Source organism: Pelophylax lessonae, assembly GCF_965119305.1.
Source record: "Pelophylax lessonae genome assembly, chromosome: 9".
NCBI classification, from domain to species: Eukaryota; Metazoa; Chordata; class Amphibia; order Anura; family Ranidae; genus Pelophylax; species Pelophylax lessonae.
In genome coordinates this window covers 257,798,066-257,824,188 of record NC_138776.1, presented here as the reverse complement: position 1 = coordinate 257,824,188, position 26,123 = coordinate 257,798,066, and the positions used below count along the sequence as shown (strand labels likewise).

General features: G+C 44.5%; 1 protein-coding gene across 1 annotated transcript in view; it reads right to left on the bottom strand.

The window, feature by feature from the left end:
* Positions 1–26,123, bottom strand: part of LOC309564402 (uncharacterized protein) — an 880,901-nt gene that overhangs the window by 134,979 nt on the left and 719,799 nt on the right. The window contains 2 exon segments of the mRNA XM_082269030.1: positions 1,097–2,000; positions 25,002–26,026. Of these exon segments, the coding sequence (XP_082125156.1) occupies positions 1,097–2,000; positions 25,002–26,026 (1,929 nt within the window).

Below are 26,123 nucleotides of genomic sequence, written 5' to 3'. Positions count from 1 at the left end.
CCATGCCCACAGAGAGGGCTCTGCGTGCCAGCTGTGTTATGCATGCCCTATGTTCGCCGTTGCTACCCTAGACTGTCCACTGAAACAGAAGAGTGACTGTTACTGTCTGCCTGGCTGACGCTGCACTAGTTTGGAAAGAGAACCTGAGGACTGCTCACCGGGCTCTTCCGGAGGTGAGCGCTACATAAATATTGGGCTAGCTTGGTACTATTGCGGCTATTGCATGTTTGCCCCCATATTGCTATGGTTGTCCATGTCTTTTCATGATTGCCCATTTGTTGCTCCATGCATTTTTTTTGATTGACTGTATGTTACCTACCTGCTGTCAAAAATGTGAGCCTGTTGTCTATATGTTGCCATGTTTACCTATGATTTACGGTGATGGGGTCATCTTTGTACTGGTGGGTCCAACTCCTCAATGGTTCTTTTGAAGGCCATATTGTTACAATTAATTTCCCACAGGCCTACAACTATAAACACCACACCCCTAAAATCTCTAACCTTATCAACCAACCACTAATATATCATGATGTGCATCGTACACCCATTTCAACCAATCCTCCCCACCCAGAGAATCTAAAGATTACGGAGTTAGAAAATGTCTCTGGTATATTTAGGTCTTGGGGTCCCAATCGGAAAATCCAACTGGATTTTTTTTTCAAAGAGAAATACAGACAACCTATTGTGAACAAGAAGAATGGAGTATCCAATGAATATAAGAAGCTAGCAGGTAATTCAGCTCATGAGACATTTCCCGCACTGTGAGCATAAATAAGGACATTCACCCGGTGAATTCTCTGGTGTCTAGTAAGGTGTCCTTTCTGCGTAAAACATTTTCCACACTCTACTTTTTTGATAGGACGTTCTTTATAAACTAATTTTCTGTTATACAGTTCTACTGACTGAGAAATTGATTTATCGAGATTCAAATTTTGTGTAAAACATTTCCCGCACTCCCAACATCAAAAAGGGCGACCCCGAGCATGAACTTTTTGGTGTCCAATCAGACTTCCTTTCCTAGAGAAACATTTGCCACACTCTGAACATGGAAAAGATTTTTCACCCATGTGAGTATGCTGGTGTTTAAGAAGTGTACTTTTCTGATTAAAACATTTCCCGCACTCTGAACAGGAAAAAGGACGCTCTCCAGTGTGAATCATCTGGTGTCTAATAAGGTCTCTTTTCCTTCTAAAACCCTTTCCACACTCTAAACAAGGAAAAGGACGCTCACCTGTGTGACTTTTCTGGTGTCTAATAAAGTGGCTTTTCTGACTGAAACGTTTCCCGCACTCCAAACATGAAAAAGGGCAATCCTGACTGTGAATTATCTGGTGTGCAGCCAGATTTCCTTTCCTAGAGAAACATTTCCCGCACTCTGAACATGAAAAAGAATTTTCACCTGTGTGAATTCTCTGGTGTGTAAGAAGTAAACCTTTCTTAGTAAAACTTTTTCCACACTCCAAACAGACAAAAGGACGCTCCCCAGTGTGAATTCTCTGGTGCACAATAAGTTGTCCTTTTACAGAAAAACATTTCCCGCACTCTGAACAAGAATAAGGGTGCTCCCCCGTGTGAGTTCTCTGGTGTCTTAGAAGGCTTACTTTTTCAGGAAAACATTTCCCACACTCTAAACAGGAAAACGGACGCTCACCCGTATGACTTCGTTGGTGTATAATAAGGTCTCTTTTCTCAGCGAAACATTTCCCACACTGTGAGCATGGATAAGGACGTTCACCCGTGTGAATTCTCCGGTGTCTTATAAGGTGTCCTCTCTCAGTAAAACATTTTCCACACTTCGAACAAGAAAATGGACGTTCACCCGTGTGAGTTCTCTGGTGTATTTTAAGATCTCTTTTCTCAAGGAAACATTTCCCGCACTCCAAACATGAACAAGGACGCTCACCCGTGTGAATTTTCTTATGTCTTAGAAAGACTGAGTGCTGAGCAAAACACTTCCCACACTCCGAACATGAATAAGGACGCTCACCCGTGTGAATTCTCTTATGTCTTAGAAGGACCACGCGCGTTTTGAAACACTTCCCACACTCCGAACATAAATGGGGACGCTCAACTGAAATACTTTTCTCATGTGTAACAACTGCTGTGTTCCCACTCACCAAACTCGACAATGAAACCTCTCCTGTGGGATCTCCATAACTTAGAGATTCCTTGGAATTAGATGGATCCATCGCTTCTTCTGCACTCTGAGATTTAAGATGGACATCTGGAGTAACAGTGTGTGATTGGTCCAAACATTCCTCAAATTTGGAGGGATCCATTGATTTCTCCAAATGGCAAGGTCTGTGATGTAAGTTTTGAGTAATGGGATTTACTTCTGGAGAATATTGTGTGATGTCATTATGTTCGCCAGAAAAGTCTGCAGTTAATATAAGAGGCCTGTCCATGGTTTTCCGGATGTAGCTTTCATCTGTTGGAGAGAAATTTTTAAAAAGATAAGTATTCTTCATGTCTGCCATTTAGTTCAGCTTTCACGTGGTGTACAGTAACTTCATTGTATTTGTTGGAAGCATGACGTTATATTGAGGAATGGAGATGGACCTTTCATATGGTGTACAGTATCTCCTCCTCATTTGTTGGAAGCATGACGTTATATTGAGGAATGGAGATGGACCTTTCATATGGTGTACAGTATCTATTCCACATTTGTTGGGAACATGACATTATATGAAGGAATGGAGATGGACCCTTTTATGTTGTGTACAGGATCTCCTCATTTATTGGGAACGTTACGTAATATGGAGGAATGGAGAAGGACCTTTCATATGGTGTACAGTATCTCCACCTATTTTGGGGAGGGGGTGGATGTTGGTGTTGTACAAAATTTTTCCTTCCGTTAGCAGTTAAGAATTCCTAATCTTGCCCTTACTGAAGGATTCCAGATTCTCTATCTTAAGCAGATAAAGAAGCAAGGACATGTAACCGAAGGAAGAAGTTTTACCTGGGGGATCTAGGTGGATCCTCCGTACTGCTCTCTCCTTTACAATAAAGTCTCCTCTTACCCGGTGATGTGAGGGGCGGCTGATTCTCCATCATAACGTCCTTGTAGAGATCCTTGTGTCCTTCTATATACTCCCACTCCTCCATGGAGAAATAGACAGTGACATCCTGACACCTTATAAGAACCTGACACACACAATGATACAGTCACCATCCAGACACATCCCTTGTCTGTTACTGGATAATGTCCCAGAATTCCCAGCACCACTCACCTCTCCTGTCAGCAGTTCAATGATCTTGTTGGTGACTTCTAGAATCTTCTTGGCACTGGTTACCTCTGTTGTCAGGCCGTGAGGTGGAGGCACTGTGATGAGTGATGTCCTGTGAAGACAGCCGCTGGGTGCTAATGGATCACCAGATGTTTTCTTCACTACTTTATAATTCTGTGTAAGGAGAGAAAGTAACATTTATTAATATAGATTTACCTGAATCTTCCTGATCTTCCCAGTCATCAATGTGTTTTAATTACAGAAAAAAATCGAATGTCAAGAGACCCTCCCAGAATACTCCTCACCTCTCCGGTCAGCAGAGAAATGATTTCCAGGGTGAGATCTAACATCCTATCAGTCACGTGCTTTTCCATTTCGTCCATCTTAATCGGTACGGTCATATGACCTATACAGGACTCTCCTCTCTGTAAATAGATAATAAACTGAGAATTATCTGAGCTGTTGAATGAATGAATAATGTCTGCTCAGAGTTCCTCCATAGTTCCAACACCTGACTAATTTTTTCTTTCAGGTCTTGCTTTTCAAAGTAACAAGGTGCTTCTAAACCCAAAAATTTTCAGTTTTTTGGTAGGGAGACAGCGCTCATTCACTGTAGACAGGACAACAGCAATCGGTCAAGACTACCAACACTTCCCCTTCTTCGTAACAGAAAGGGGGGCTCTGCAGTCCAGTTGGATAAATGTCTTCATATTTAGGATGTTATCTGGTCTATAAACCAGAGGCTCTGGATGGACAGTTGGATAAATGGCTCTATATTTAGGATGTATCCGGTCTATAAACCAGAGGCTCTGGATGGACAGTTGGATAAATGGCTCTATATTTAGGTTGTATCTGGTCTATAAACGAGAGGCTCTGGATGGACAGTTGGATAAATGGTTCTATATTTAGGATGTATCTGGTCTATAAACGAGAGGCTCTGGATGGACAGTTGGATATATGGCTCTATATTTAGGATGTATCTGGTCTATAAACGAGAGGCTCTGGATGGACAGTTAGATAAATGGTTCTAGATTCAGGATGTATCTGGTCTATAAAAACTAGAGGCTCTGGATGGACAGTTGGATTAATGGGCTATCAAACTGATAAGAGGCATGGAGGAGCTCATCTATGAGAAAAGATTAGAGGAACTGAATTTATTCTCTCTTGAGAAGAGGAGATTAAGGGAGGATATGATCAACATGTATGAATACATAAGGGGTCCATATAGTGAACTTGGTGTTGAGTTATTCACTTTATGGTCATCACAGAGGTAAGGGGGGCACTCTTTATATCTAGAGGAAAACAGAATTTGTCTCGAACTGCGGAAAGGTTTCTTCACAGTAGGAACTGTGAAAATGTGGAATAGACACCCTCCAGAGGTGGCTCTGGCCAGCTCAGTAGAATGCTTTAAAAAAAAAAGCCTGGATTCTTCACATAAGGCATAATATACCTGGGTACTCGCATTTATAGGTAAAGCTGATCCACAGGATATACAATTGCATCTCGGGGGATCGGGAAGGAATTCTTTCCCCAGCTGTAGCAAATTGGATCATGCTTTGCAGGGATTTTTTGCCTTCCTCTGGATCAACTGCGAAGTATAGGATTGTGTATATGGGACTATACCATACAGGTTTTTTTTTTTTTATTGGTTGAGCTAGATTTGTGTCTTTTTTCAACCTAACTAAATTACTATAAATTTAGGATGTATTTGGTCTATAAACCAGAGGCTTTGGATGGACAGTTGGATAAATGGTTCTATATTTAGGATGTATCTGGTCTATATACCAGAAGCTCTGGATGGACAGTTGGATAAATGGTTCTATATTTAGGATGTATCTGGTCTTTAACTACTTGCCGACCGCCGAAAGTAGATATACTGCGGCGGTCAGCCCCGGCCAGGCAAAGTGACGTATATATGACCGGCTTGTGAGCCAATAGCGGGCGAGCGCGCGCCCGCCCCGGCTCATTCACTGAGGAGTCCGCGCGTGTGACCGGCGGACCCGATGTCCGCCGGTCACACTACGATCGTCGGTAGAGAGGGAGAAAGGCGGGCGGCTTATGTAAACAAGCCACCTGTCATTCTCCCCTGTGTAAAAATGGAGATCAGACGGTTCTACTATGTAGAACCATTGATCTCTGTTTTTACACTAGTAGCCATGTCCCATCACAGTTAGAAGCACGCCCCTAGGACACACTTAACCCCTCCCTCTCCAATACAGTTAACCCCTTCCCTGCCAGTGTCATTTTTACAGTAACAGTGCATATGTATAGCACTGATTACTGCAGTAATGTCACTGGTAACCCCAAAAGTGTCAAAAATGTCAGTCAAGGGTCCGATCTGTCCACCGCAATGTCGCAGTCCCGCAAAAAAAAAAAAATTGCAGATCGCCGCCATTACTCGTTAAAAAAAAAAAACACCAAAAATGACAAAAATCTTTCCCTTTGTTAGTAAACGCGATAAATTTTGCGCAAACCAATCAAAATACGCTTTTTGCGATTTTTTTTTTTTTTTACCAAACATATGTAGCATAAAACAAATTGTCCGAAAATGTTCAAAAATTTTGATTTTTACATATTTTTTTGGGGGAATTTCATATAAAAAAATTTGAAAAATATTGTTATTTTTGCAAAATTTACGCTCTTTTTATGTTTATAGCGCATGATCAAAAAAAATCGCAGGTGATCAAATACCACCAAAAGAAAGCTCTGTTTGTGGGAAAAAAAGGATGTGAAATTCATTTAGGTACAGCGTCGCACGACCGCGCAATTGTCCGTTAAAGTCACGCAGTAAAAAAAAAAAAAAAAAAAAAAAAATCGCAAAAAAACCCCTGGTCAGGAAGGGGGTAAAATCTTCCGGGGCTTAAGTGGTTAAATCAGAGGCTGGACAGTTGGATAAATGGTTCTATATTTAGGATGTATCCGGTCTATAAACCAGAGGCTCTGGATAGACAGTTGGATAAATGGTTCTATATTTAGGATGTATCCGGTCTATAAACCAGAGGCTCCGGATGGACAGTTGGATAAATGGCTCTATATTTAGGATGTATCTGGTCTATAAACCAGAGGCTCTGGATGGACAGTTGGATAAATGGCTCTATATTTCGGATGTATCTGGTCTTTAAACCAGAGGCTCTAAATTAGACAGTTGGCCAAAAGATCCCCAAGCAACGGCTTGCATCCCGTAGAGAGAAGACTGTCCTGGTAGCTGGAGGTCTGAAAGAAGATCACTTTAAAATCTGTTGATACTCTAGGTCAGTGATGGCGAACCTTGCCACCCCAGATGTTTTGGAACTACATTTCCTAGAATGCTCATGCCGTCTGCAGTGTAGTTGAGCATCATGGGAAATGGGGTTCCCAAACATCTGGGGTGCCAAGGTTCGCCATCACTGCTGTAGGTGATTGACAATAATAATATAATGCCAACAAAAAAATTAGGATAAATGGCTTTATATTTAAGATGTATCTAGACTAAAAAAAAAAATGGCTGAATGTATTTGAATACATATTGTAACCCACCATATATTATAGGTGCCATATCATCATCTATTGGAGAAAAAAGACGTTACAGTGACTATGGAGGAAGAGGACGGAACATGACGGGGGGGGGTTGGGGACGGCTGGGTGTAAATATAAAATAATATCTTTTTTTTTTTTTAAGTAATTTTTATTGGAATTTTAAGTTAACAATTTCAACAATAACATTTACAATTATTTGTTACTTCTGACTCATTGCTTGGTACATGTAACAACAGTTAAGAAAATGAAGGAAATTATGAGAATTACAGGAGTACCAGGTAACAGTTAGATGAGAAAAAACTATTATGATTAAATAAAACACAGCATACCCAAACCGCCTACCCCTAATGGGAACTATAATATCTTATTACCTCCTCTGCTGCAAGTTCAAGCGATGTCTCTTCTCTACTTCCTACTTCCTCCCTTCTCACCTTTCACCTGGAACTTCCTGTTTATACTTGTACATCACTTCCTGTCTGTGTGATCCGCTCATGCTCATCGTTGGTGAGATCACCACCTCGTGTAGAGTATAGAAATTGCAGTTAACATTGTTTTTCACTATTTTGATTGTTTCCTACCGGTGCATTCTGTAACTTTATTGCGTATTTTATCTCTCAGTTAAAACTGAAACTGTTTAAGAGTATTTTTTTCTTGTGCATTACTATTATAAATAGATTGTAAGCTCAAACGAGCAGGGCCCTCTGATTCCTATTGTATTTGTACTGTCTACCCTCAAGTTGTAAAGCGCTGCGTAAACTTGTCGGCGCTATATAAATCCTGTATAATAATAATAATTAATATTATTAGTAAGATTCTAAATTACAGTGACTGCATAAGGAAGAGTTTTTCATGGGTGTTATATATGTAATATTCTTGAAAAAGACATTTACAAAATAAAAATAAACTGAGTATTGTATAGAGATATTGTACCAGTTATTGTAAGTGTTTGCATAGAGCTCAGATCTGAGTGATCAGCCCTGACCAGCAGTTCACAGCACATGATGATTCTTATATTTGTCCTGGTGCTCACAAAACATGTTCATTCTGTCCTCCTGAGTCTTCCAAATAGACATTATAACCTTCACTTCTACTGCAGGAGGATTCTATTACCAATGATGAAGTAGGAAAGAACTTGCAGCTCCTCTGAGATCCCAATGCTTATGGCGAAAACCGGTGTTCGCACTAGGGCGTGTGACGCGGCAACAGCTGATGAGAATGACCGAGGGTGACGGGGGTAGGGGAATCTGACGGGGTAGGGAAATCTGAGAGAACACCGGCAATGTAGCACAAGCATTATCCACAGACATTGTCTATAGTTCCTCCCTTCCTCATTATTTTTGCTGTCCACCCTACATAGGCTGATGTCCAACTATTCTTCACAATATTTTCTCTGGTAATATTCCCATATCTATCCACTCTACATTCTGTGAAAACTTTCTCCTCCACCATCCACACTACACTCTCCGACAGCTCTCCTCCACCATCCACACTACATTCTCTGACAGCTCTCTTCCACTATCCACACTACATTCTCTGACAGCTCTCTTCCACCATCCACACTACATTCTCCGAGAGCTCTCCTCCACCATCCACACTACATTCTCCGACAGCTCTCCACCACCATTCACACTACATTCCCTGACAGCTCTCCTCCACCATTCACACTACATTCTCCGACAGCTCTCCTCCACCATCCACACTACATTCTCCGACAGCTCTCCTCCACCATCCACACTACATTCTCCGACAGCTCTCCTCCACCATCCACACTACATTCTTCGACAGCTCTCTACCATCCACAATACATTCTCCGACAGCTCTCCACCACCATCCACACTACATTCTTCGACAGCTCTCCTCCACCATCCACACTACATTCTCCGACAGCTCTCCTCCACCATTCACACTACATTCTCCGACAGCTCTCCTCCACCATCCACACTACATTCTCCTACAGCTCTCCTCCACCATCCACACTACATTCTCCGACAGCTCTCCTCCACCATCCACACTACATTCTCCGACAGCTCTTCTCCACCATCCACACTACATTCTCCGACAGCTCTCCTCCACCATCCACACTACATTCTCCGACAGCTCTCCTCCACCATCCACACTACATTCTCCGACAGCTCTCCTCCACCATCCACACTACATTCTCCGACAGCTCTCCTCCACCATCCACACTACATTCTCCGACAGCTCTTCTCCACCATCCACACTACATTCTCCGACTGCTCTCCTCCACCATCCACACTACATTCTCCGACAGCTCTCCTCCACCATCCACACTACATTCTCCGACAGCTCTCCTCCACCATCCACACTACATTCTCCGACAGCTCTCCTCCACCATCCACACTACATTCTCCGACAGCTCTCCTCCACCATCCACACTACATTCTCCGACAGCTCTCCTCCACCATCCACACTACATTCTCCGACAGCCCTCCTCCACACTACATTCTCCGACAGCTTTCCTACACCATCCACACTACATTCTCCGACAGCTTTCCTACACCATCCACACTACATTCTCCGACAGCTCTCCCCCACTATCCACAATACATTCTCTGACAGCTCTCCTACACCATCCACACTACATTCTCTGACAGTTCTCCTCCCACCATCCACACTACATTCTCCGACAGCTCTCCTCCACCATCCACACTACATTCTCTGACAGCTCTTCTCCACCATACACACTACATTCCCTGAAAGCTCTCCTCACCATCCACACTACATTCTCCGACAGCTCTCCTCCACCATCCACACTACATTCTCCGACAGCTCTCCTCCACCATCCACAATACATTCTCCAACAGCTCTCCTCCACCATCCACACTACATTACTACATTCTGTGATTCCTTTGCTGCCTTGTCCCCTTTTTAATTTTCCAGTGTCTATGGTATTGTGAGCTCCATAATGTTATGGGCTTCTCTTTCTGCATATTACTTCTTTGTCTCTAATATTTTGTCTCTGATCTCCATCATGCCTGTCCCCTTGTATCCATGCTTCAGAGAATCTCCCAAGCAGATATTAAATACCTCCTGACTATATGCCATTTAAAGTGTCTCTATGTATATCTATAATATCAGCTGATGTGTGGAAGTAGAACTTCTGGGCTCTCTTTCTCACCAATACCAATAGATGACGCTCTATGAACCGAGCACATTCCAATCATCAATCAAGAATCAAAGTAATTTGTAAAAAATAGGAAAACAGAACATTGCAATGCATAGGGTTTAATGGTTTATTATACAAATTATACTGCCAAAGCTTATGCTGTGCCACCTGTAGTTTTGCACTAGGTGGGCATGTGTCCCCGCTAGACAAAGGATGCCATGGAACGCAACGTCCTTGAGAGATGTGAGAATGCTGAAGCATGAGAAGCCCTAACGAGACGTAAAGGCGAGTGCAGTTAGAGGGGGTATGCAATCCCCAATTGTCCCTTGTCCCTGGATACAGAGCAAGGTAATCCGGCCGGGGAGAGGTCTCTGGTTATTCACCAAGTTTCTGTGAAAGAACTGTTTGTCGTCACCCTTGGCGACAGTGAAAAGGTGGCTGCCAAAGTTTATGTTGCGCAATCTGCGGTTTTGCTGCATGAGTGAAATAGCAGGTCCAAATGGAGCAGAGGAGTTTACAGACTTATCTCAGCCCCCAGAGTTCTCAAATGAAGAAGGTGACACCTACTGCCACGGTTGGTAAGTCTTTCTTCAAAGATAGAAGTATATATTTTGTGACAGACAGCCTCAGCCGGTGAAGGGCATTGGTCCAGGGTGGGGTGTATGTGTCATCCATACTTTTGTGGTTTATCAGGTAGACTGGTTGGCTCGTTGTTCATGCGACAAAATCAATACCCCTGCCGTGTTCATTGGGCAAACGCAACTCATTCAAGTGAGCAGGGTTGTGTTGCAGCCGTTTGCATTGCGGCAGAGTGGTGCAGGCTTCTGAGGGTTGAAATACGCAGGGAGGAAGTGACTTATCCCTTCCCAGCTGCCTGTCAACTGCCCTCTGAAAAGCAATCCACCTTGAATCGCTTCTTAGAGAGTTGGGAAAGGCTGCCACATGTGGAAACAGACCCTGGTTTAGCCTTTGTCAGGAACAGGCCGTGACTGGGAACTAACCAAGCAGTCCCGTGAACAGCCAGATGGCAAGAGTTTGTTTTGTGGTTTGGTGTTCTAATAACCCCCGCGGGCGTGGACTTTGATCCTATTTTCTCTTACGTCCTCTGACAGTCGCCGCCTCCTCTAAGTCATCACTGTTGGGGTATTGACTTCCGCTCCGCAGGAGTAGCTAGGCATAAAGACTTAGTCAAAAGAACAAAGGCATTTGCATATACACACCCATGGGGGCTGTCCCATCTGGTCAATACCCCCCTGCAGTGACCACTCCCAAGTCAGTTTTAATCTGCCTAGCGTCAGGAGTAGTTAGGCTTCCCTGTGCTGGGGCTACAGTCTCAGCCTATCTAATCTTTTTTATTTGATTTTCTTTTGAAAATGTCAGTTTTCTCTTACTTTACTAGCTGTTTATTTTGTCAGCTTTAGTTTTAGTCGATTCTTCGGAAGAAGATGGATTCCTGCGGTGCTGGGATTCGGACTGACCGCCCTGGTTTTCCAGGGCAGAGGGTCAGATGGACCCCCAGCCCACCATCGAGCGTTCAGCCGTGGTTCGTCCTGGCACTATGAACGACCCATCCCTGTTCGCAGCAGGGATGCAGCTGTGAGGTGGCTACCTCACAGGACACATCTGCGATGATGCAGTGTCATGTCCCTGGCTAACGGCACTACCTGTCATATGAGGACAGCGGCTTTCCGTTCATAGAGGCACCCCACGCCATCTGGTACAGGTAAGTACTTCTGTGTGGGGCCTCTGTCTGGGGAGGCAGTCCTGTGTTGCTGTGTGTCCCCCATGTCTGTACCTGTGTGACCCCCTGATGCGGTCCCTGCGGGGATCGCTTGTGCATGCGCTGCAGTGCTGTATGTTTTTGGGGGTTGAAAGAGTGTATGTGCTTTGATTAAATATTAAAGTTATTGGTATATTTCAGCTAGTGGGCTCTTGCAATGACATTAACGAGTCATACTAACACACCTCATTCATACATCCTTTGCTTCTTGGCAGTTGGATTTTTGCATATAGACTACAGACATTGATAGGTGTTTACATATTAAACACCTTTCATTCATTCATTTGGACACTTAACAAGTTAAGCTTCGCATAGAGATTACAGACAACACCTGAACACAATTGACAATTGCTTACATTAACACATCAGACAGCTGAACAGAGACGGAGTGGCTTTTCCACAAACGCAATTTCAGACACGAGACACCCCACATTTACAGAGATGTAAAAGCCTTTTTATGTATTGTTTTAGTGGAGATATGTTCTATTGTTAAGCTGACCCATGAATTGTAACTGGTTTAAACTGGTTTTTGCCGCTCAAATTTCCCTATAAATATGTGAGCCAAACATGAAATAAATTAGATGTATCTACATTAAGCTTAAGTTGCTATGTGTCGTTGCATCTCCTGGCCAGCGAGGGGAAATTCACTACACAGGGGGAGTTGGGACTGAAGGGTCGTGAATCATCTTGCAATTGCCTCCTGATGTAAATGAGCTAACAGGGGTCTCCTTCCCTGTGTAACTTCGGTGCTTGTTGGGGGTGCAGACTGTGTGTGTGGCGGCCGCGGCGGGGTAAAACCGCGCGGTCCGCCATTTTAGGTATGAGCAGGCATGTTTAGCTTCTCTATGGGCAATCTACATGCTGTTTTTGGCACCATCCGCCGCCATTTTGCGGTAGCCGAACGATCGTTCCGACCGCATGTCTGGCGGCCATTTTGGCGGAGCCTTCCATGCAATCCTATGGGGCAGCCATTTTCCCTGAGTCATGCAGCCTATAAGTTCAGCCTACTCTAGCAGCGCTTCCTTTTCCTCTGAAGCAGGACACTCGGTGGCAACACTCTGCGGGGCTCTGCAGGTTATTGCTCTCAATATCTTTCTGTATTGTCATTTCTGGCTCAGTTTTTTCTCTCCTGTTTGGGGGTCTTTGTCACTGTAGCTGAAGCGGTGGGCTGCGCACTCCGCAGCGATCTTAAAGGGACAGTACTAACTTTATTGCACTGTTGTTTTTTTGTCACCTTGAGCAATGGATTCTCAGGACAGCAAATTTCCCCCAGCTCTGGTTCTCCTGTGGCCCCTCTGAGACCTGATTTGGCCGCTGTAGTGGCGACCTTGGTGTCAAATATGAAAATGCTGATGGCTGAACGTGCTGCTAAAAAGGGGCCCAGATTGTCTCTTTCCTCTGATTCAGATGGTGATATGGCTGCTGCGAGCGTGCCCTTTTCAGGGTCTCGCTCATCCTTGGACCTGGTGGGGTCTGAGGGGGAGGCAGAGGTGGAAGGGGTTGATACCTCTTCCCCGGGGTCACCTGAAGAGCGGGCGACCATGGATGAATTAATTGTTTCTGTTAAGGAAACACTACATTGGGAGGATGAGCCCTGTCCTCCGGGCGTTGTGTCCTCATTTGGGACGCACAGGACCCGCAAGTCGGCGCAGGATTTTCCCTGCCCAGCTGAGTTTCATTACACTGTTAATGAAATGTGGCGCACGTTAAAACGTCCATTCCTGGTGCCTAGTCGGTTCAAATTGCTTTATCCGTTTGCATCGGCTACGGAATCACGATGGTGTGTGCCTCCACAGGTAGATCACACTGTGGCCGTGTTAAACAAGGCTACCTTGGTTCCTTCTGAGGATACCCCGGTTTTCCGGGATCCCACGGACCGGCGGTTGGAGTCTCTAGCCCACCATTCCTATACAGTGGCGGGCTCGTTGCTCAGACCCGTTTTCGCTTCTGTTTTGGTGGCTCAGGCGGTGGCTGATTGGACTAAGGTGCTTAGGAGCAACCTCGTGTCTGATGCTGTTTCGCCTTTCCGGGCTGGAAATGGTGGATCAAATTCACCAAGGAATCATGTATCTGTGTGATGCGGCCTTAAATGAGGCCCCTTTTAGTAGCACGCCTGTCTAGTGTCTCGGTACTTAACCGGCGACTGATATGGCTGAAGAGCTGGTCGGCTGACCAGTCCTCGCGGAAAACAGTTGCCGCTTTTCCATATGCTGGTTCTCGCCTTTTTGGTGAGGCGTTGGATACCCTGGTGAAAGGCGTCACGGGGGGCAAGAGCACTTTGCTGCCCCAGAACCCGAAGAACAAGTCCTTTCGTGGCAAGCGGGGTTCTGCGTCTCGATCCACTCAGGGGTCCTTTCGTACCTTTTGGAACCAATCCAAGGGCAAGCCCTTCAAGGCCCAGGGCAGCCAGAAGAAGCCCTGGGCAGGCAAGTAGGAGTCCGGCAATGCCGGTTCGGCGGGTCAGTCCGACTCTGCCTGAAGGGGCGCCCTCACCCGTTTCAAGGGTGGGGGGACGCTTGCGCGGTTTCCTCCAACCTTAGCTGCTCTGGATTTCGGACAGGTGGGTTCAGGAAATCATTCGATCAGGATTCGAGATCTAATTCCTTTCCCGGCCGGCAGGCAGATTCTTTCCCTCAAAGCTTTGCTTGCCTCCTGGGCGTCGGCAGGACCTGCATCAAGCGGTTTAGGACCTTCTTGCTCAGGGGGTGATTGTTCCGGTGCCTCATTGGGACAGGTTTCGGGGTTTTTACTCCAATCTGTTCGCGGTGCCCAGGAAGGGGGGCAAAGTGCATCCTATTCCCTATATGGGACTGATTCTGGACTCTGCTCAGGCAAAGGTGTTCTGCCAGAGGACAAGCTCGGACCTTGCAGGACGAGCTCAGGTCCCTCAGGGACCACCCATCCTCGTCACTCAGGACCTGTATGCGGGGCCTGGGGTTGATGGTGTCGGCCTTCGAGGCGATACCCTTTGCTCAGTTTCACACGCGGGCTCTCCAGGCGGAGATCCTGGACAGGTGGGACAGACTGCCTCAGTCCCTGGCTCTGAGTGTCTCATTGAGTCGTCGGACCAGATTGGCTCTTCTGTGGTGGCTCCAGTCCCCGTTGGTGGCGGAAGGCAAGTCCTTACGTCCGTTGGTGTGGACGGTGATTACCACGGATGCCAGCCTGTCGGGCTGGGGTGGAGTCCTGGGCAACCAGGGCACTTGGTCGGAGGAGGAGTTCTCCCTCCCAATAAATGTGCTGGAATTGCGAGCAATAAAACTCTGTCTCTTCCAGTGGTCGGACCATCTTCAGGGCCGTCCTGTCTGGGTACAGACAGACAATGCTACCACGGTGGCTTACATCAACCACCAAGGGGGCACCAGGAGTGCTCGGGCGGCCCAGGAGGTGACCGACATTCTGGTTTGGGCCGAGACTCATGTCTCTGCGATCTCAGCAGTTCACATTCCGGGTGTGGAAAATTGGCAGGCCGACTATCTGAGCCGCCAGACCCTGGACCAGGGGGAATGGTCCCTGCACCCGGAGGTCTTCCAAATGCTGTGTGCAAAGTGGGGATCCCCGGACGTGGATCTGTTCGCATCTCGGCTAAACCGAAAGGTGGAAGGGTTCGTGGCAAGAACGCGCGATCCGCTGACGGACGCCTCGGATGCGTTAGTGGCCCCTTGGCATCTGTCTGGGCGATCAGGGTTTACCTGTCGTCTACGGAATCTTTTCGGAAGACGGATTCCCTCTTTGTCCTTCCTGAGGGACCTCGGAAGGGCATGGCTGCATCCGCAGCGACTATTGCCAAATGGATCAGACAGACCATTGAACAGGCCTATGCTTTGAAGGAACAGGTTCCACCCTTCCCTGTTGAGGCGCACTCTACCAGATCTGTGAGTGCGTCCTGGGCCTAATGGCATCGGGCCTCGTGGCCCAGGTGTGCAAGACTGCGACTTGGTCGTCGGTGCACACTTTTTCCAAATTCTACAAAGTAGATGTTCTGGCATCGGCTGATGCCTCCTTTGGCCGCAAGGTTCTCAGTGCGGCAGTGCCATGGAGGACCCTTGTTTTTTTATGGGTCTCTGGCTGTTGGTATTTGCTTTCCTGGGCTGTTGCTCCTGTTGAGCATTGTTTTCTGTTGCCCAGAGGTTCTCTTACTGTGCATGTAAGGTTCCTTTCTCTGATGTGGGTACTGTGTTGCCTTTTCTACGGTTGCGTCTCCCACCCCTCATGTCTATACTGCTTTGGGACATCCCAACAGGGATGACTTAGAGGAGGCGGCGACTGTCGGAGGACGTAAGAGAAAACTGAATTTTTGTAAAATCTTACCTGTAAAATTCCTTTCTCTGAGTCCTCCGACAGTCGCCGCCCCCGCCCCTCTTTTGGGGTTCTTATTACCTACTGCTATGCTACCAAACTGAGTTGGGAGTGGTCACTGCAGGGGGGTATTGACCAGATGAGACAGCCCCCATGGGTGTGTATATGCAAATGCCTTTGTTCTTTTGACTAAGCCTTTATGCCCAGCTACTCCTGTGGAGCGGAAGTCAATACCCCAACAGTGATGACTTAGAGGAGGCGGCGACTGTCGGAGGACTCAGAGAAAGGAATTTTACAGGTAAGATTTTACAAAAATTCCGTTTTTTTTTTTGTGGATAAATAAAGTGAGCAAGAAACCCTTAAAGTAAAACTGTAGGCAAAAATATTTTTTTCATTTTGGGTAGAGCGAGGATTGTCAGATTGTTTTTCGCCATCTGTGTCTCATTGGGGAGATTTCCCCTCACTTCCTGTCCCACAGCCACACAGGAAGTTACCGGAAATCCCTGCAAATCAAGGGAATTCCTTGGGAATCCCTAAGGTCACCAGAACTAGTGTCCCCATTGGACGATTTCCCCTCTATTACATTTCTGGGGACAACCCAATAGTTGGGATTTTGTTTTACTTTCAATGATACTGGTAAACAGGACAATTAGAGAGGACGAATCTCCTTAATGGGGGGGCACGGACAGCAATAAAGAGTGGCAGGGGTTCTAATCCACTTCCACTCTTTCCAAAACTAAAAAAAAAAGGTGTTTGGCCTTTAGTTATACTTTAAATGCATTGGATATACTGGATGATCTGGATATTTTTAGCAGATTTTCACTCCCCCCTGCATTTTATTTATTTTTTCTTTACCCCTGCTTACCTGGTGGCATGTTCAGCACATTTAGGTACTCACCCACCCAGTGGATCCAGCGTTGTCCAGCTGAAATCCTCTTCTCTTCTGGCAGTGCTCGGTCCCGCGCCACCATGTTTTGCTGGGACGTCATCCATAGGGTGCTGGCTGTGCCAGGTTCACCTGGCGGACCTCTCAATGACATGCCAATTTTCCCGCCCTATGCTCCTTTCTTTAAAGTCATAAAAAAAAGGGATCACAGTGCATGTAATTTGCCTAGGCAAATTAAGTGTGGGGAGGGGCGATTTAGTAAAAAAAAATAAAAATAAATAAAGAAAAAAAGTTGGAGTTGGAGAGTTTAGCTGTTGTAAGGGAAGGGCTAAAAAGGTGTCTGCAGAGATTATCTGTGAGAGAAGGGTGAGCTATGGATGTGGGGGCAGAAGTGTCCTCTGTGCATAGCAAACCTCTGAACCCTGTACTCTATACCTAACACCCTCCTCTATTTTAATGTAGTCCTGTGCCCAGCACTCTGTGTATTATGTAATCCTATGCCCAGCGCTCTGCATATTATGTAGTCCTGTGCCCAGAGCTCTGTGTATTATGGAGTCCTGTGCCCAGCGCTCTCTGTGTATTATAGAGTCCTGTGCCCAGGGCTCTGTGTATTATGTAGTCCTGTGCCCAGGGCTCTGTGTATTATGTAGTCCTGTGCCCAGGGCTCTGTGTATTATGGAGTCGTGTGCCCAGAGCTCTGTGTATTATGGGGAAACCTCTGGGTGAATCTAAGATGGAAAAGGACCTGGGGGTACTGGTAGACAACAGGCTTGGCAGTGGCATGCAATGCCAAGCCGCTGCAAGCAAAGCCAACAGAATACTGGGATGTATAAAAAGGGGATTTCTCCCCAGCTGTAGCAGTCTGGCTGTGGTGGGGGTTGCCCGTGCAGGAAGACCATCGGTGCCTACCCCTGTCTCTGCCCATCCTTCCACCCTCTCGCTTCTCCTATTTGTTTCCCCCTTCTTCTGGCTACTCTTTCATGTTCTGACTTGGTACCTTCACCGGTCCCCCTTCCCTACCTGTTCTGATCCCCTCCCCCCCACCACCCTTTTCTGGTACTGTCCTTTCTTGTTTCTCTCCCCAATCCCTATGTTACACCACTGACCGATTGGCCGTTAGACATATATGTGGATCTAATTCTGTTTCAATAAATCTGTTGGTTAGGCCTTCATTGCCAGGCCTGTTCCCGGTAGTTCGTCGGGCAGTCCTGCAATCGGTCATACCTTTAAAGTGTGATCAATTTACGTGCACATTGTTTCCCTGATTGATCTTGATAGTGAAACTATGCCTCTTGCACTTTCCGGTGACCTCACCGGTCAATCTGTACTACTCTTTTGTTTGCCGGTGTTTTATTGCACTTTATACACTGTTTATGTTTTCTGAAATAAAAAATAAAATAAAGAATTTGAAAAAAAAAAAAAAGGGGATTCACTCCAGAAATAAAGAGATTATTCACTCTACAAGACTCTGGTCCGGCCACATCTGGAGTATGCTGTCCAGTTCTGGGCACCGGTCCTCAGGAAGGACGTGCTGGAACTGGAGAGAGTCCAGAGAAGAGCAACAAAAATAATTAGGGGAATGGAGGACATCAGCTATTCGGAAAGACTACAAGCACTGGACTTATTCTCTCTGGAGAAGAGACGCTTGAGGGGGGATATGATATCAATGTACAAATACTGTATTGGCGACCCTAGCATATGGAAAAACCTATTCAGAGAAAGGGAATACAATAAGACACGTGGCCACTCACTAAAACTAGAGGAAAGGCGGTTTAACCTTAAAGTACGTAGGGGGTTCTTTACTGTCAGAGCAGTAAGGATGTGGAATTCTCTTCTGCAAAGAGTCATATCAGCAGGGAGCATCAATAGTTTCAAAAAACTATTAGATGGGCACCTTAAAGACCACAACATACAGGGGTATACAATGTACGGTTAACAGCAAACACACACATCATAGGTTGAACTGGATGGACTGATGTCTTTTTTCAACCTCACTAACTATGTTACCATGCAGTCCTGTGCCCAGCGCTCTGTGTATTATGTAGTCCTGCGCCTAGCGCCCTGGGTATCATGCAGTCCTGTGCCCAGCGCTCTATATATTATGTAGTCTTGTGCCCAGGGCTCTGTGTATTATGCAGTCCTGAGCCCAGCGCTCTATATATTATGCAGTCCTGTGCCCAGCGCTGTGTATTATGTAATCCTATGCCAAACGCTCTGTGTATTATGTAGTCCTGTGCCCAGCGCTCTGTGTGTTATGGAGTCCTGTGCCCAGAGCTATGTGTATTATGCAGTCCTGTGCCCAGCGCTCTGTGTATTATGCACTTCTGTGCCCAGCGCTCTGTGTATTATGAAGTCCTGTGCCTAGCGCTCTGTGTATTATGGAGTCCTGTGCCCAGAGCTCTGTGTATTATGTAGTCCTGTGCCCAGCGCTCTGTGTATTATGTAGTCCTGTGCCCAGCGTTCTGTGTATTATGCAGTTCTGTGCTCAGCGCTCTGTGTATTATGTAGTCCTGTGCCATTTGCTAAGAAAAAAATATGTCCCCGGATTTAATTTTAAAAATCTGGTCACCTTATCTAATATTCACATTCATAAGGGTTGCTGGATGCCCACTCAATGCTTGTCAGGCCTGCATGCACCGTTCTAGGCTATGGTGAGGCCCAGTGAACAATGGTTGAAGGCGTGAGGCCACATAAAGCGGAGTTCCACCCTAAAATTATACTTGCCTCCACCTTCTCGCTCCGGGTCACCTGAAAAACAAATGGATAAATCGCAATTTTTTATTTTTTTTACTTACCTCGTTTAGAAGAAAATATACTTACCTTACCATCCACTTCCTCCTTCTGCCGCGGCCCGCGCCGTCACTTCCGCTTTGCAATGATTCCTGGGAGCTGAACGTCATCGCTCCCAGGAATCAATGCGCCTGCACCGGCCCCGACGTCAGTTCTGGTGCAGGTGCCGTCATACCTTGCAAAACAGCTTCTGGGCATGCCCAGAAGCTGTCCAGGGATGGCACCGGAAGTGACGGCGGGCCGGTGCAGTGCATCGTGGGACCGAAGAAGATGGAAGAGGACACAGAAGAGGATCGCGCTGGCTTCAAGCTGCCCACACCTGAGATGGCAGCGCTGGAGAATACATTTTCAAGGTAAGTATTTCTTCTTGCAGGTAAGTGCAACCCGGGACACATCAGAGGCTAGCCATTGAGGAATGCACTATCCCTGACTGTCCCGGGGGTATTTTTATTAAAAAAAACGTTCACTGGGTGGAACTCCGCTTTAAATATAAAAGGTGCTTCTTCCGGAAGGTCGGTATTTACTGCTCATAGGAAATGGTTGAGACACACCATGAACACATTCCTTGGCTCTTTAGTGGCCACTTTGTCCGGGTGCATTCCTTCAGCACAGAGAATTCTGTCTACTTGGGATCAAAACAAATGAAAGTTGTCATTTATACATATTTTTTTTCACACACAGTATGGTCATACTTACAACTGTAACCCAAAACACATTCTCTTAGTCCTCCCGAGTATAGGGTACCACATGTGAGATATGTTTTTGCTGCTTAGCCACATAGAGAGGCCCAGAACCCAAGGAGTACCTTCAGGCTTTCAAGGGGTATGATCAGCAACACTGGCTGTGATCAGCAATGCTCGAAAAGCTGGCACTGGCTGTGATTTCTTTTCAAATGACATTATGTGATTTTAGAGGTTAGGTTAACATCTACTGTAACAAACTATGCAAAAGGTCTATGAATTGCAATGCTGGAGTAAATATTCGTCAGTTTCAGTAAGTTTTTATTCAAGGGTTTGTAAGAATACATGACAGCAAGCACAATCATTCATGGAGAGCGTTCACACAGTTTCAAGGTAAAATACAATAGTGTTCTGTAAGTAGAAGTGCCATGCTTATATTCTGTCTTCACGTTATTCTGCAAGAGAACCCCCCTCCAAAAAAAAGTTTTTATTATGTTAGAACAGTAAACTAGGTAGGTTAAGAATTAGGCGAAGTAGGAAAAAAGTCCAATGATTGCGAGCGAATGCTCAAAGTCTCTCGATATACATGTTGTTTAATCCAGGGGCTCAAGGCTCGTTCAAATACACATAATTTGTCCTTCAGAAGCTCTGACGTCTTTTCATTCAAGAGACACCATGCCAATTTATTCTTCAGCTGTTTTATCAATGGGGTGAAGGACCATCAAACATTTTGACCCACCATCAAAAGGATAGAAGAAGGAACAACTTGGTATTTCTACAATGCTCACATTGAGGAAGGCTTCCTTAGGATCTTTCGAGATACCTTTTTATAGGAGAGCATAGACCAGTGATGGCGAACCTTGGCACCCCAGATGTTTTGGAACTACATTTCCCATGCTCAACTACACTGCAGGGTGCATGAGCATCATGCGCTTGATTTATTCTCCCTGGAAAGGAGACGCCTGAGAGGGGACATGATAGCGATATACAAGTACTTCAACGGTGATCTCAGCATAGAAAAAAAAACTGTTCAGTCGCAACGAATGCATGAGGACACGTGGCCATACAATGTGATTAGAGGAGAAGAGATGTAACCTTAGGCTGCGCAGGGGGTTCTTTACTGTTAGGGCTACAAGACTGTGGAATTCTCTACCACAAGTGGTAGTAACTGCAGGGAGTATGGCTATTTTTAAAAGACTCTTGGACGTACATCTCCAGGATCATAACATTAAGGGGTATGTGAGATGATTGCATCCACACACACCTACACAGTTTGAACTGGATGGACTATTGTCTTTATTCAACCTCAACTACTATGTAACTATCATGGGAAATGTAGTTCCAAAACATCTGGGGTGCCAAGGTTCGCCATCACTGGAATAGATCATCTGGTACACACTGCTCCAAACTCTGCTCCTGATGCAATACCTATCTTAACTGCAATTGTCCCAAAATGGGCAGTTGCAGTCTGCATGGATAGACTGCTGGGGTGCAAGTGTTGACCTGCCTTTGCAGCCTTTACGCAGTCTGGACTACCTGCTGGCCTATCCTAGTTCTTCTGATGCAGGCTCCTACCGTTACATTTCTTACATTTCCCCTAGAATGCTCTTGGGGCGTGGCGTCAGGCGTGATGACGTCACTGGATGAGACGCAATGCATTTCCGACCATGCGCACTGGCGATGGCCTGTCAGTGTGTGCTCCTTTGTAAAGCTTTTCTGAGTTTCCGTGGTTCGGCTGCTGTGGGGTAGTGATCTTGTGACTTTTAGCTCCCATGCCCACAGAGAGGGCTCTGAGTGCCAGCTGTATTATGCATGCCCTAGGTTCGCCGTTGCTACTCTAAACTGTCCACTGAGCCAGAAGAGTGACTGTTACTGTCTGCCTGGCTGACGCTGCACTAGTTTGGAAAAAGAACCTGGGGACTGCTCACCGGGCTCTTCCGGAGGTGAGCGCTACATAAATATTGGGCTAGCTTGGGACTATTGCGGATATTGCATGTTTGCCCCCATATTGCTATGGTTGTCCATGTCTTTTCATGATTGCCCATCTGTTGCTCCATGCATTTTTTTTGATTGCCTGTATGTTACCTACCTGCTGTCAAAATTGTGAGCCTGTTGTCTATATGTTGCCATGTTTACCTATGTATTACGTGTGATGGGGTCATCTTTGTACTGGTGGGTCCAACTCCTTAATGGTTCTTTTGAAGGCCATATTGTTACAATTCATTTCCAACAGGCTGTCAGGGTTATTTGGGGAGGTTAAATTTACAAATAGAAATGAAATGTTATATTTTATTTTACATAGAAATATGAAGCAGTGGCGTCCATTTAGTTGAAGGTCACTAAAAGTTCAAACCTCCTTTTAGGCGAAAAGTGTCTTTTCAGGAGATGTTTGAAAGTTTCAACAGACATGCTGTGTTGACCTAAAGGTAATAAATAAATAGTCTGTTGACTTTCTTTAGACAAAGACTAGCTGACAATATACCAAGGTAGTCTTGTTTGTGTGGGATCATAAAAACCTTAAGTCAGTATTTTCTATGCTTAAACCCATTTAAAAATAAAATTTACAGATATGTTATAATCTTATATGTAACATAATATTAACAATGAAATATATATAACTAACATACATAGATATGTAGAAAACTGTTATATATTATAATTGTTTAATATTTTGCTAAATTCTAACTTTACTGATTTTGATGACTCATCACTGCATGTTTAGTAAGCTTCAGTAAATAAGCTCTTGTAAGTTGTAGAAAGCATCATAAAATTTTGTTTGACCTTGCTAGACTCTAGGAAGTCTGAATTGTAAGCTCTCTGTCAATATAAGGTGCGAAGTTTATTTGAAGATAAATAATGCTGTAATATTGCTGTATGCTGAAGCTAGAGCAATGCAACACTGCCATCACTGGTCACTGAATGCTACTACGGTAATTGAAGTCTTAGGTTAGAAAGTCATTTCCAATATATATATATATCTAAATAAGATATATTAAATATTAGAATGGCATTACCAAGATTTAATCTTTATTCAGATACCTGGTGGATATTAAATGGACATGTAATCGATGAAAGCATGGATACATTTTATGTTGTTTTATTATAGTCTTAAATGGAGACATTTTTATTTAATATTCAATATACTGGTTGAGCAAGAGGTGTCACCCTATGACATCACCAGTTAATGAATAAGATGTTCCAACCAATGGGGATCATGTTACTCCCTCTGGGTTTGCCCAATATACATCACACTTACAACATACACACTACTTCAGCTATGCATAGACTCATCTACACAGACTCCATTTCGCTCCATCATGTATCTGAAACTTTAAGAGACGCCAAGCGAAACTCCTCCCTAATTGGCCACCATCTTGGAAAAGCAGCCATCTTAAGGACTCTGGTAACTACAATTCTAAGCTAGCAGCCATTTTAAATATGGTAATTATGCCTTGCTGTTATTTGATTATTATTCAATATTGTTTATGTACTTCCTTAAATGTTTTACATTTCATGCTAAAGGGTAATGAGAGTACAATCCCAGCCGTATAAACCATATGTAGATTTTTCTCTAAAGAGATGATTTTTGCTTTTTATAACATTTTTATTAAATATCAGATTTAGCGCATATTGGCGTATTAGTTTCACGTTTTGCATAGCCTATTCTCGCTTTATCTGCAGTAAAGTGACTATCAGATTGTGCATTGCGCAGACAATTGTGGTCTGATTGTATAGTATACTTATCTATGGTTTATACTACTACATCTGGGAAAAACTTAATCTTGCTTTATTTTTACTTTCATTATTGAGCTACACATCACATTGCATTTATTGTTTGAAGCTTGTATTTTTGTAAAAGTTATCTTTTTGTGTCATCCCAAGTTTGATCATTTATCGTGATTACATGTCTCGTGAATAAAACTTTTATATATTCCATATTGTAGACTCTTTTCACTAAAATTGGTATATGCTTTTAAAAAGAAATTAATCAATAAAAAGAATTCGCTACATATTGATTTATGGACATAAGTGAAGATTCTCCTTCCTCATAGATCTTTGCTTATTATTAACCATAAATAGACACTGTTATATTCAGAGCAGTATAAACATTCTGACATAATGGAGGCACAGCGAGATATTATTAATTTATTATTAATTCTGACAAGGCCTACAACTATAAACACCAAACCCCTAAAATCTCTAACGTTATCAACCAACCCCTAATATACCATGATGTGCATCGTACACCATTTCAACCAATCCCCCACCCAGAGAATCTAAAGATTACGGAGTTAGAAAATGTCTCTGGTATATTTAGATCTTGGGGTCCCAATCGGAAAATCCAACTGGATTTTTTTTTCAAAGAGAAATACGGACAACCTATTTTGAACAAGAAGATTGGAGTATCCAATGAATATAAGAAGCTAGCAGGTAATTCAGCTCATGAGACATTTCCCGCATTGTGAGCATAAATAAGGACGTTCACCCGGTAAATTCTCTGGTGTCTAGTAAGGTGTCTTTTCTCCGTAAAACATTTTCCACACTCTACTTTCATGATAGGACGTTCTTCTTTATAAACTAATTTTCTGTTATACAGTTCTACTGACTGAGAAATTGATTTATCGAGATTCTAATTTTGTGTAAAACATTTCCCGCACTCTCAACATGAAAAAGGGCGACCCCGAGCATGAACTTTTTGGTGTCCAACCAGACTTCCTTTCCTAGAGAAACATTTGCCACACTCTGAACATGGAAAAGATTTTTCACCCATGTGGGTACGCTGGTGTCTAATAAGTGCACTTTTCTGAGTAAAACATTTCCCGCACTCTGAACAGGAAAAAGGACGCTCCCCAGTATGAATGATCTGGTGTATAATAAGGCGTCTTTTCTCAGTAAAACCCTTTCCGCACTCTAAACAAGGAAAAGGACGCTCACCTGTGTGACTTTTCTGGTGTCTAATAAGGTTTCTTTTCTGACTGAAACGTTTCCCGCACTCCAAACATGACAAAGGGCAATCCTGACTGTGAATTGTCTGGTGTGCAACCAGATTTACTTTAGTAGAGAAACATTTCCCACACTCTGAACATGAAAAAGAATTTTCACCTGTGTGAATTCTCTGGTGTTTAAGAAGTCCACTTTTCTGAGTAAAACTTTTTCCACACTCCAAACAGACAAAAGGACGCTCCCCAGTGTGAATTCTCTGGTGCGCAATAAATTGTCCTTTTACAGAAAAACATTTCCCGCACTCTGAACAAGAATAAGGGTAATCCCCCGTGTGAGTTCTCTGGTGTCTTAGAAGGTTTACTTTTTCAGCAAAACATTTCCCACACTCTAAACAGGAAAACGGACGCTCACCCGTGTGACTTCGTTGGTGTATAATAAGGTCGATTTTAGCAGCGAAACATTTCCCACACTGTGAGCATGGATAAGGACGTTCACCCGTGTGCATTCTCTGGTGTCTTATAAGGTGTCCTGTCTGAGTAAAACATTTTCCACACTTCGAACAAGAAAATGGACGCTCACCCGTGTGAGTTCTCTGGTGTACAGTAAGATCTCTTTTCTCAAGGAAACACTTCCCACACTCCGAACATGAATAAGGACGCTCACCCGTGTGAGTTTTCTTATGTCTTTGAAAGATTGTGTGTTGAACGAAACACTTCCCACACTCAGAACATGAATAAGAACGCTCACCCGTGTGACTTCTCTTATGTCTTAGAAGACCTGCGCGCTTAGCGAAACACTTCCCACACTCCGAACATAAATGGGGACGCTCAACTGAAATACTTTTCTCATGTGTAACAACTGCTGTGTTCCCACT